Genomic DNA, 13483 nt, shown 5'->3' on the forward strand with positions numbered 1-13483 from the left:
AAGCTACCATGATAACTGGCTAAAGGTCAGTAAGCATTATTATTGAGTTTTCCTGCTCAAATCATTTCCTTTGAAGAAGTCGTTACTTTTTCAAAAAAACCTTAGAAGCAGTCAGATCATAGACAATCAAAGTTTTTCTAAATCTATTTGATTGTAGTGCAAAAAGCAATGAAGTTTTTGATTTGCTAAATTAGCGAGTACATTTTTGTTAGTCGTTAACTTATTCTAATTTTTGTTGCCATTGTTTTATGATGTTTATCAGTTTTTTGAGAAGCTGTTTGCATTAGTTTAGTGGTAATCAGATTGCAACATTTCAGTTATAATTTACATTAAAATTAAATTATTTGTTTCATTAGGGTAAACTTACAAATATAGAAACAGCAGAATATTGGGCAATTATTCTTGAATATAGTTAATAGCGTATGAGCCCCTCTAAGACTGCTGTTTGTAATAGTTTCAGTATCCATTGTGGGATCTTTACCTCAGCCAGTAGAGGTCATAAAAAGTTTGCTTTTACAGCTCATACTTTTTGTTGGGCCAATGTGATCTACTAATAATAAACGATCTAAGTCTGAAAATGCTCTAAAATGATTATTCTATTGATCTAAAGGCCTTTTTACCAATTCAGTGGTTTTCATGTTACAAAAATACTCGTCTTGGGTCCATCTATGTTTTGCCTAATAAAATGCCAGCTATTTCTTGCAGCTACTCCTATGAGATTTGAAAATTATATATTGTTATTTGGCTGGGAAAAAGTGATGAGCATGTACTGAGACCTACATTTACCTGTTAATTTGAAGTTATCCTTTCCTTGTCCACTTTCAAAGTATCAGTATCGCTTTTGACACAGTATTTACTCTGTTGATTAGAGGAAGTCTTGCAATTAAATTGACAATCAGTAAAATCTAGTTCAATGGAGTTTAGGAAGTTATTAGAGACTACAAATACTAACATGTGATCACAATCTCAGCTTCTACTTCAGCTTCTCTTGTTTATCTCATCTATTTATTACACCAGTGATACCCGCTGTCAATGAGTCTCCTATGATGATTAAATCATTACATAACATCATGACCTTTGACCTCTGCAAAGACTGTTATCATATTTATACTCTATTATACATCTACACTGAGAGAATCTACAAGTAATCTTTATCTTAGGATAATGAGACTTATTATTAATAAACCACTCACTCTTTACAACACATTTACTGCTGATTTATTATCTAGGTGTGGCAGCCTTCAATCCTCTAGCTGATTAACTTGTAGACAAGCTGTTACAGTAAACTACTAACATGTGTATCGCTTAACTAAAGTGATGATGTCATTATTCACTGATAATCTTATTTTACTGCAGTGTGTTAGTATGTGTGAGATCTAATAGGTTCTTCTGACAGTGAAATATATAACTTCAGTTTCTGTGAAATCCTTTCATTCTAAAGTTTGTTAGACTATAGCAAACCATTCAGATATTTTAGTACCGATCAATATCTCTATGGAGCAGTTTCTGTTTATTTCTATTGAATCAATTGGTAACCTAAAATTTTCAAATATTAGCATTACTGAAACTGGATAACAGGCTTCAGTCGAGTGTTATTGTGTAACAGTGAACCTATTGATCTCATTTTTATCATGAGAATACAACTCCATTTAAAGTATTGCTCAAACATTTTTTGAATCAATTATTAGCCTACAATTTGAATAAATTTGCTTGAGTGAAACTGGAGACCAGATTTTATTCAATCGCTAGTTTATAATGAAGAACGTATTTGAAATCGTTTGTCTGATGAGCGCACAATTATAGTCAAGCTATAGCTTTAATGGTACTTTTTAAAGTTATTTCTGGACAACTGGAGATGAATGCTTTTGCAAAGATATTTTTGCATCGATGGACCATTTTAATCTGATATTGTACTCCGAACCCACGACCTGGTAACTCGTAATGTTGACATGTCACTTGTCACTTGTAGTAGCTGATAGATTTGTTCATATTTTAGGTACCTGCTATGAGTTGTCAAGTTCTGAAATAGATGAGGTAAAGAAAGGCACTGATTTTCTTACAGGAAGTCAAATGACATTTATTAAGACTGGTGAGGTATGGAATGTAGGAAATGTTTGCAATTACAAACTTTTGCAAAATCTTGCCTGTTCTTCAATTATAAACCATTGATTTTAGGGAGATGTCAGATATTCAATTTGCTTTTTGCTTTTTATAAAGCAACAAAAATATGGCAATAGTCGCGGGTCCACTGGAATTGTAACATTTCTGTACAAATTTAAATTCAGATTCAGATTGCCACAAGGTGTTAATGTTTGCAAATTTTTGCACCAGTTCATATGATTCTATTACTCTTAAACTCTATAAGTGCCAGAAAATACTGGTAAAATAAGAGTGCTTACAACACCTTTAGCAGAAATAATTCTATTGAATCAAACATACAGATGTCAGTAATAAGTTTAGTCATAAGTGTCAGTGATAAATCTTTTCTATAATAATTTTAGTGAATAAATTTAAGCGTGTTGATAAATTAATAGTAGTTTTTATCATGAATCAAATTTGATCTAAGCTTTAAAACACATTTAATAGGGTCAAATTTACTAACAAAAAAGCTAGAATAAAAAAAATAAATTATAGTAATTCTTTTCAAAAAAAAATAATGGGTTAAAATAGATAACATGTTAATATTCAAACATTAAAAAATTTAAAGTAGCATATTTTATTAGTAACTTTTATAAAAGGTCGCCTTTCAAGCATTCTGCCTACCAGACAGCTGGTTTGCTAAACAGCTGATCGTCTAGGCAGTTGCTCTAGTAGACAGCCACCCTGCTAGATAGCTGCTCTAGCATACAGCCACCCTGCTAGATAGCTGCTCTACCAGACAGCCACTTTGCTAGATAGCTGCTCTATCAGGCAGCCATCCTGCTAGATAGCTGCTCTAGCAGACAGTCACCCTGCTAGATAGCTGCTTTAGCAGACAGCCAATCTGCTAGATAGCTGCTCTAGCAGACAGCCATCCTGCTAGAGAGCTGCTCTGGTAGACAGCCACGTTGCTAGATAGCTGCTCTACTAGACAGCCAACCTGCTAGATCGCTGCTCCACCAGACAGCCACCCTGCTAGATAGCTGCTCTATTTAATATTTCAGACAGCTATTCCACATAAAAGTTGATCTATCACAAAGCTTGTCAACCATAAAACTGTTGTTGCCTGACAACAGCTTCTGTTGACAACTGTTTAATTTCATATGTTGTTGCTTCTTTGTTGTTCTTCCCTTCTATTGCACAGGTTCTACTGAGTGTAGTTTTATTTGCTAAGCAATGACTTGAGCTCCTTATTTGCAAGAACCCTGATCCTAAACTGCTTCTTTTCCATGTTTCTTTCGCTTTTGCTTTCGGTCCTTTTCATGAAGGGTTGTATGAGAATCGCTGAAGGTCTTACACCCATATGTTCTGTCTGCCCCCAATCCTTCTAGCTGCCATCCACGGAATACAGAGTATGCATTGTTTTATTTTGATATAGAAAACATGCAGCAGTTGGGCTCAGGAGTAATTTAGGACAATATGTTCTTATTAATATCCAGCAGTGAGGGTTGAACAAGTTACCTGCTGCTTGACAGTTCAGACCTTTGACAGACTTTTCTGCTCTTTTTCTTTTTCTTATCTATTTGTATTTATCATATTCTGAAAAATGACCATTATATCAACCTATTTAACCCAGTGTGTGTTTTTATTATATTCGCACCAACAGCTACCATATATATACGTTTTGATTGCACGTGTTTACTAATAATCTAAACAGTTTGTTTACTTTTGTTTTACAAAACATTGTTATAGAAACTGCATGACTTCAAATTATCTTTATAATGCATTTAATTGCTTTATTTACTAAAACCTCTTTCATATTCAAAGCTTGAAATATCTTACATTCCGAGGAACTGCATTTCATTCAATTCCTCTTAATCCCACGACCAAGCAAGAGTGAAGCGATTGATTGGGAGATTTATGATAAATGCACATGTGCACACAACTCCCGAAAAATTATCCGTTTACAGCCGTCACCAAACCCTTGCAACGAAATCCTATCAACAAATTTAACTATTTTTCAGTAAAATCGTTCAAGTATAATAATGATACAAAACGCATATAAACCTATTCAAATATGTTACCAAGTCTTTGAAAGGGTACCGCAAATTCCTAAAACTAACCCATCTGATCGGATTATACACAAAAATACAGATTATTTGGGACGAAAATCGCCACAAAGCGCTTGAATAGCTTGGTTTCATAAAAGTTAAGACCGGAAACTGAAATGCCGAGCGACAGATAATGGAACGATAAAGTCTTGCGCAATTCACAAAAAAACGTGCACTTTCCACCAGTCGATAGCATTGTCGAATTGCCGAAGATTTCGGCAATTAACATAGGAGTACAGAAATCGTTTCATTCTTGCCGATTTCAATTTTGTCATTTTCAATTTCATTTGCTGACACATTTGAGTACTTTGGTATTCTAACTGATGTCCAATGCAGTATAAGTAAATGAAATGACGATGGTATTTTTTAACGGTTTTTATCGTTTCATTCTTGCCGATTTCAATTTTTTTCAATTTCATTTGCTGACACATTTGAGTACTTTGGTATTCTAACTGATGTCCAACGCAGTATAAGTAAATGAAATGACGATGACATTTTTAACGGTTCTTATGAGATTATTACAATAATTAATTATAAGTTTGGATGACTACAGAACAATGACTACGTAGTACAGATTTTCTAAAATTCTAACGCAGTGTAAGTAAAGGGATATTCGATGATATTTTTTCTAACGGTTCTAATGAGATTATTACAATAATTAATTATTAGTTTGGATGACTACAGAACAATGACTACGTAGTAGGCCTACAGCTTTTCTGAAAATCTATATAAATATCACAACTTCGTGATATTGTTAGCTATGACGTTGTTATGTGTGGTTGTGGAGAAATTATGTTATGCATAACTAATCCAAATCCACACATAGCATCAGTGTTGAATTTGCTTGTCATATTATTCTATTTTGACTATGTTTAGTTTGTGCACTTTTACTTAGCTTGTGGGTGCTAATTTAATTATTACTGGTTCAGGTATAGTGAAGGTGTTAAGCTATTGTAAGTAATGCTGATATTTACCAGTACAAGTTACTTCTTTATTCTTTAAGTCAAACAATTAAAATACACAACTAACAAAATTCTAAAACAATAATATTAATGACAAAACAATTAGAAGAGCTAATAAAAATTACATCCTCACTCGAACGGTCGTCTGTGTTTGCTTGGCTCAGTCCATGCGGCTGCGAGTTTCGATAGTCAAACGAGAGTCGTGAGAGGTCATAGGTAGAGAGTGTCGGCAGTTGAGATAGTGGCGTAGAGGAGGCTCAGCTGGTGGAGGAGAAGGAGGCTCCATTGGTAGAGAAGAGAGAGAGACTCATCAGCAGGCAGATGGGAAAAGCGTCCAAGGAGGCCCTCAGGAAGAGAGAGAGAGAGAGCCAGAGATCGAGCTAGAGCCGGAGATAGAGATGGGGATAGAGGTGGTTGAGTCATTGGAGCTGTTCTCTTTTATAGATGTCTGGCATGTGGGATGGTTAGCCTGTGCATGTAGGTTGAGTGTTAAGGTTCGATGCTTTCTGTTAGGCGTGTGAAAATATTTTGTTTGCGTAAGTCTTCAGCTGGTGCGCGTGATGTTGACATGTAGGGTGGAGCTCGTGACTTACTCCTGGTGTCTAGGTCATGTTTGACAGGAGTGGCAGATCTGTATGTGACTCATTTGACTCGTCTCTAATGTTTCTCCGGTGGCTTTTTGATGACGGTGGTGGTTGGTAAGTTTAATTGCTTTGACTTCCCTTTGGCATATTCTCCATCTGGTGTTGACGCAATTTCTATGATTGATTTCTGCCAAATTTGAAGTTTCTAATTTGCTTTTGACATTTTCTAATTATTGAATCTTTTAATGTCTTTAGGCGTCTTGCTGCTTGTACGAATTATATGCTTATCCTGCGGTCTGGCTACATTCCCTGTTGGTATCTTGTTTTAGCAGTATTTCCATACAACAACGTTTTGAAATGTAAACAAAATTGTGCATTGGTTTGCTATTATTACTATATTAATAATATTGGTTATTCTAATAATATCAGTGCATTTTACTTCTAATATTGGCCAATATTGCATTTCTCTTTTTGCAGAAGGAGAGATGTAAACATATAATATTTATGATTATATATTACAGTATATATAATATACTGTAATATATGATGACATGGCTGTATGACAGTGAAATTTCTAGTATAAATTTAATGATATAAATAATGTCTAGCTTTTTACAGAACTTTTATTATTTAGTTAACTCTAAACATTGTTCTATTATTCAAATAACATTAAACACATTTTATGTACAGCTAAAGAAGCTTTATTAATTTGTTATGTTCACAATCGGTAGTTTCACTGTTTCACTAAATAATCTTTTCATATGGTAATAAATGGCTTTGTTCCAATTAAAATGCTTTTTTAAAATATTGCTCTCATATTAGTTTTGCTACTAACCAATACCTGGTATGTTAAATTCCAATAATTCACCCAATAAACAATTATGCTTTAATATTATCAGATTAAATACCAGCCCCAAGTGTTTATATAACTTACTAGCAGCCATAGCAGAATTAATATAAGAGCATGTCATTAACTAACATATTTGCTATAACCCCTATTTCTGTTACTCTTGCAGACAGGAAACTGTGGTATTTATAGCTGCTCTAAAGAAACTTCCTGCTTCAAGGGCTGTGGAAATTTGACTCTGAGCGACCCATTCTGCTTTGGTTCGTACCAATTTATACACTTATGCAATAATTCTGCTTTGGTTTGTACATATTTCATCATTGTCAACAAATTTAGAACTGATTATGCAGATAACACTATAAGCTACTATTATTTAATGTATTTTAAAAACTACATGTATTTGAAGTTATGAAAACATTATAAATTGAACAAAAGTACAATAATATTGTTTTACATTTGTGTAGAGGCAGTATAGTGTTTGCCTGTATGTACCTTCCAAATAAAAACATGTTTCAACTTTTTATGTGATTTTTAATCACTGGGGTTTCCAACTACTGTTTTCCCAAGACCAAACACGAGCGAAGCGATTGTTTGAGAGTTTTATGACAAATGCATGGGCACACAACTCACAAAAATTATTCATCAACAACGTCGCAAACCCTTGTTCCGAAATATCATCAACAAATTTAACCATTTTTCAATAGAGTCGTTTAAGTATAATAACGATACAAAACACATAAAAACCTATTTAAATATGTTACCAAGTCTTTATAAATTGTCGACAATATCTTAAAACTTAGCCACCTGATCAGATTATACACAAATAGACAGATTAATTTGGCTGAAAATCGTTATTAAAACTTGCCAAGCCTTATTTTTATTAAAATTAAGACCGGCAAACGAAACGTTGAGTGACAGAGAATAGAACCATTAAGTCGTGCACATTTCATGAAAAAATAACGTGCACATTTCACTAGTCTATAGCATTGTCGAATTGCCGAAGGTTTCTGTAATTAGAAATACTGAAATATTATTGTTTCTCTTTCGCCAATTTCAAAGTAACTGACATTTTGGACACTTTTGAGTACTTTGGTATTTTAACTGATGTTCAACGCAGTAAAAGTAAAGAAGATAACGATGATATTTTTTTTAACGATTCTTATAAGATTATTACAATATTTAATTATAGGTTTGAATGACTATTGAAGTGTTATGTTCCCACTAACAACATCGATGATGGGCAATATGTCACTGTTATTATTTTTTTTAAAAGTTTTGTTAAATAGATTTTCTAAAAATCGATATAAATATCACAACTTCTTGATATTATTAGCTATGACGTTTTGAAATGTAAACAAAATTGCGCATTGGTTTTCTATTATTACTGAATTACTATATTAATAACATTGGTTATTCTAATAATATCAGTGCATTTTACTTCTAATATTGCATTTCAACTACTGCAGGAGAAGAGATATAAACATATAATCTTTTCCTTTCATTATTACTGTTTGTTGTACATAATAACACCCACACCCAGTACAGTACAGCGACCATTGCAGTTATCCTATTGCACTGCAGTGCCATTTGACTGCTAATATTGAATTTCTCAACCATCCCTTTCTTTTTTCCAATATCACCCGCTTGTTTCCTTGACCTTTTTCATGAAATAAATAAAATCATTATTCTAGTAATTTGCATATATTTATGATTATGTGATTTGTAGCTGACGAAAGAGAAACATGTTATTTAGCCCAGGAGTATGCGAATGCACGCCACTACTGGTCTTCAAATATCCATGACAACCGAAATACAGGAACAGTAATGGTATACTACGGCTTAATTACAACTTTCTTTATGAATGTGTTCAAGTCTGGGCAAATTAATGATTTACTGTAACTATATATATATATATATATGTATATATATATATATCTGTATAAAAATCTCAAAGTTCGTGTGTCATCTGTGGGTTCGGCTAAATCTATCAAAATCTTGGAATAAAAAGGTCACTTTGTGCTGGATTTGAGCCCACGGAGACCGCAACCACAAGTTTTTAATCCCGCATTTAACCGATGAGCTACACCAATGATATACAGTCCCTACAAGGATAGGCGACAGGCATCATGTGGGCGGGGCTTAATGATCGAGCTCTGTTTGAATGAACCCGAACAGGGCACCCGAACGAACAAAGGTGCTGAATAAAGCCCCTTGTAAATTTACAAATTTTATGAACAATAGCGGTTATTTTACTGATCTGTTGGTCTCATTTTGTTGTCAAATAAATATAGTTGCCAAATATTGTCACCGTTATGATCAGTCAGTAGCCATTCACAAGCAATCACGATATTAGTAGTCGCAATCGTAAAATAGCCCAAATTTGTTTTTATATTTAGATTTTGACTATGAAAACTATATTCCCCAGCTTTGCCTGTTGTCCCATCCTATTGGCCAGGTAAAACTATGTGACAATAATGAAAGACTTTGTCATTTTATAATAGGGGTGGCAGAATATTAATAAAAAACTAGGAAAAAAAGGCCGTTGTTTGGGTGATTTTGGGTAAATTCTATTAAACTTCAAGCGTATACTACGACACCTACCTGCATGTACTTTAAAATTAGTAAAAGTAGATAATTTGAAATGTTTTATTTTCCATGGATCCATTTTTTAAGTTAGGTGTTTCCCCTACATTGTAGAAATTCAAGGTTTGATATTGTGAACCGCGGGGCCTACTGACTGAATAAGCTAAAGACACGATAACAGTGAGTCGTGTTTTCCAAAACCTAACATGGCAACGCTACCACCCGCAAGAAGTGTGTTAGCTCCGAAACTCAGGCTAGCACAATCCTCACAGAGAACGATCATTAAACCCCGCTCATATGATAGCCGTCGCCTATCTTTGGGGGGGGCTGTATATCATTGGTTACACAGTCCTTGGAGTTCTGTCGCTCTTATCATATACCGTATACCTTTTTCTTAATTGCACACACTAAATGACCTATTAATTGAGACATTGCGCTTTTGAGTTACGGTGCCCCTGTTATAAAAGTTTTTTGCCTGACTCAATGAAACACGATGCTAGGGGGAATTTGTTTTCCACCATACAATATCAACCATATTTTCTCTCAAAATTAAAGTTTGTCAATTGTACTGATTACGACAAAATAACAAAAAATTTTGATGTTCTATTTTGCCGCTATCTTACTCAGTTCAACTTTATCTGTTATGGTAGAAACAGATAAGTGATAAAATTTTAGTTAAAAGTCTGAAGTTTAATAAAATACATACTAAAACTTTCTTCATGCATGTGTTTAAATGTATGTGTCTAAATTTATTGATCTTAGATTCAGTGTTTATGTTACACGCTTGTCTCAAAAGTAACAACTCCTCACCATACGTATTGCAAGTAGTACATTGTAATGTTACATTTCCAAGCAACTCATAACCACTAAATATACTAAAGTTATTGTAGGTAACTATGGTTACTAAGGTTAACATATTGTTCTGTAACTAACTTTTTATGATGATGGTTTTGGGGGTTTTTACAAGGAGTTGTTTGCATTAGCTAATTACTATGTGTTTCTATACCACTCTGTACAATAATTTTGCCTTACGATACCAACTCTCAAATAAATTAAAATCATAGAATTGTATACCAACTAATTGAACTGAACTGAACTAATAATAACTGAACTGAAAAAATAACTGAACTCACGACGATTGCATTGACAAGTTTCTTATCTGGATGCTCTACCAATGAGCTAGAACGCTACAGTAATATGATACATTTTCATATAACGGATACACTATGCATGTGCTAATTATTTTAACCTTAGGTTTTTGACCCTTAGGTTTTCGAGCCTTAGGTTATGATATGACTCTGCGTCGTACGCAAAGCCATTGGGTATTAGCGCCAATATAGTGACATATATGGCGTAGCTATTTTATCAATCCCTGTGGCCTATTGGGTAGGGTGTCAGACTGGCAATTGGTGGGGTCTGACACGCATCCAACAGATCGTGTTTAATTTTAATAAAATGTTTTCTATTTATGATGGAAAAGAAAACAAATGTAAACATTTGTACATTTGGCTCTTAAAACATTCAAAACATTAAAGGTTAAGATACACAACTAAAAATTGTAGAAATTAATAATGAACAGTAAAAAATGCAACAGATCAGTTACATCAAAGATCATGGGAAAAAGAAAATATAAGCAGCATTGGCACGTTTACTTCACATCTTTAAAAGATAATCCTACTCCAAAACAATTTAGGGTAACTCGACTAGAGGGGTTATCTCCCTAGCAAATTTCTTAGATAGAGGAGACATCGTCCCAGATGGTTCCTCCCTTTTTGAAAAGAATTTATGAAGCATAAAATGCTTCTCATGTTTTAACAAAGGATTTTTTGCTGTTTCCGAAGCTTTGCTAATCCTTCATTTTTTCGTGACGTCATTCTATTGTTGTCCGCTATTTTTATGGACACATTTTATCGTTAAAAACAAGAAGTTTTTGCAATTAATTATTGCAAACAATGCTTTTGTTTGCAAATTTTTTATTGTAGTATTAAAACAACACCAAAAAAATACTATTAATCAAGAGAATGACGATCGTTTTCTACAAAAATGGCGGTTTTTTCGTGGACGAGCGCATGTGCAAACAGGATAGATTGCAATGCGCATGCTCTGGTTTAGTCGAGAACCGAATTTATGTTCGAGTTCCGAGACGAACAAATCTCAAAATTTTTGGTCAAAAACCTAAGGCTAAAATAATTAGCACGCGCATGGTGTATTCGTTATATGAAAATGTATCTGATCACTATGATGTTCTAGCTCAGTGGTAGAGCATCCAGATAAGAAAATTTTTGATGCAATCGTTGTGAGTTCAAATCCATCGGAATGCAGAATTTCATTACCAAGATTTTGAAATCTATAGCCAGAATGCAGACAGATGACAGATGACAGACATACTTTGATAATTATATATATATAGATGCATATATTATTTCGTTTCATTATTCATATTTCAGTTTACTACTGTATATTATTGTACTACAATACACATTTCCAGAAGGTAACATACCCTAAACAGAGAGCATCTAGTGGGCTCCGAGTAATGCTCTATATGACCATCAGAACTCATGTCAATGGCTGCAATAAATGGTATCTTACATTTGATGGTTCCAAGTGCACCAATCCAAACAGTATCGAACAGCTTCATTACAGTGTTAAAACTGGAAGTTTTCACAGAGCCATGGATCGTAAGTTGACCTCTGAGCAGTTTATAAAATAATTTTTGTCTGTAAAGGTTTTTTATCACCGAACCTACACTAAACAAATGACAAAAGTTTCCTAATTGCTTGTTCAATGACTTATTTTCGATACCAAATGGTCATTAAAAAAATTGTGTATGATATGGAAAAATACAGTATGGATAGCTTTAAATGTGCATTTAACAGGTGAACAACTCACAAACAGATCAAAGCTTTAAGTGCCAAAAGCATTGACTCAGAAAACAAGCTTAAGCATTCTTAATCTAAAATTGAGCAGTGAAGCTCAATTTGGTTTGGGCAGATGCAGCTGAAACTCCTAATTTTAGAAAAAAATTATTGTTAGCTTTTGAAAAAAGACTATTCATCCTAATCCTCAAAAATTGCAGTCATTCCTGATTTAGAAAGATAAAGAAGGTTGCGTGACAATAACGCAACAGGTAAACTAATATTAATTTTTGAGAAATAAATGGTTGCAGCGAATCCTTTAAATATTGTAGATTAATGTGAATTAGAGTAAACGATTATGATTCAGAATTTTTCTTAGTTAACAAAAACTGTTAAAAATTCCGAACACTCATTGTTAGTTACTACTCCTCGACTATCTTCGTTTGTAAGCATTTAGTTTTTGAACAATTTGCTTTGTGTCCATTCCGTTTTGTAAGCAGTCTTTTGATACAGGCTTTGCTTTGTGGCATTTCCTTACCTGGTCATTAAGGGTTCATTTGTCGTCTTCTAGCTCCGAGATCGGTTTTTTGCGACTTTGTTTAACAAATAGTGCTTGACTTTCTCTGAAGTCATTCTATTAGATAATAATTTGGTTAAAGTAAACCTCGTATGTAAAGTAAGCAGGCTCGTAAACCTTTTTGTTTACTAGCCTGCTTTGCTAAAAATATAAAAGTTTTCCTAAGAACATAAAATGAAATCATGTATTTGATGATCATTTTGTTATACCTTTGATTATCAAAACACTTTAATAAAACCATCAAAGTTTTTTTAAAAACATAAAATAAAGTCTTGAGCAAGCATGTTAATGAAGGAACTTGTGTTTGGTTTAGTTGATGGAACTTGTTATGGACTAGCTGAAGGAAGCAGGTTGGTCGAGTTGGTGATCCAAGTGTGTGAAGGGTTTAGCTCAGGAGACTCCTATACAGGATGGGGTTCTCCTCGGACCATGGTCATTATGGAAGTGATTCCACAAAAAACTCCTGGTAGATAACTTCACTTTATGCTTTGCTTTTGAATATTTTATCCCTCTGTAAGTGCTCTAATTGTTGTATCTTAGTTACTCATCATTATGTTGGAAAGGGGTTCTTCACATTTTTTGAGTAAATTCTTTTTTAAGGATGCCAGCCTGAATACCTAGGATATCCTTCAAAATTCCTTTAAGGATGTTTACTGTTGTACGGATGATAGACAAGAATTTTGCATTACAGCTGTAATAAAAACTATTATGGCCAGTTCGTGATTCAAGTATTTATGTAGATGCATGTTTACCCACACAGGAGTCGCTCTCAATTCAGACAGCAAGGAGTGCCCTAGTTCAGCAGTGTTCAACTACCAATATCATTCATGGAATGAGGAAATTGACACAACGTTCAACACCATGGATGAGTCACAGCTCGTCAAG

The 13483-nt window shown here is 33.9% G+C and overlaps 1 protein-coding gene across 1 annotated transcript in view; it reads left to right on the plus strand.

The window, feature by feature from the left end:
• Positions 1 to 13483, plus strand: part of LOC137390618 (uncharacterized) — a 66947-nt gene that overhangs the window by 40172 nt on the left and 13292 nt on the right. The window contains exons 14-21 of the mRNA XM_068076943.1: positions 1997 to 2094; positions 5395 to 5615; positions 5773 to 5850; positions 6776 to 6843; positions 8310 to 8410; positions 11655 to 11844; positions 12912 to 13064; positions 13359 to 13483. Coding sequence (XP_067933044.1) covers positions 1997 to 2094; positions 5395 to 5615; positions 5773 to 5850; positions 6776 to 6843; positions 8310 to 8410; positions 11655 to 11844; positions 12912 to 13064; positions 13359 to 13483 — 1034 coding nt within the window. The remainder of the gene's footprint in view (positions 1 to 1996; positions 2095 to 5394; positions 5616 to 5772; positions 5851 to 6775; positions 6844 to 8309; positions 8411 to 11654; positions 11845 to 12911; positions 13065 to 13358) is intronic.

This window comes from Watersipora subatra, chromosome 3 (genome assembly GCF_963576615.1).
Source record: "Watersipora subatra chromosome 3, tzWatSuba1.1, whole genome shotgun sequence".
Classification (NCBI taxonomy): domain Eukaryota; kingdom Metazoa; phylum Bryozoa; class Gymnolaemata; order Cheilostomatida; family Watersiporidae; genus Watersipora; species Watersipora subatra.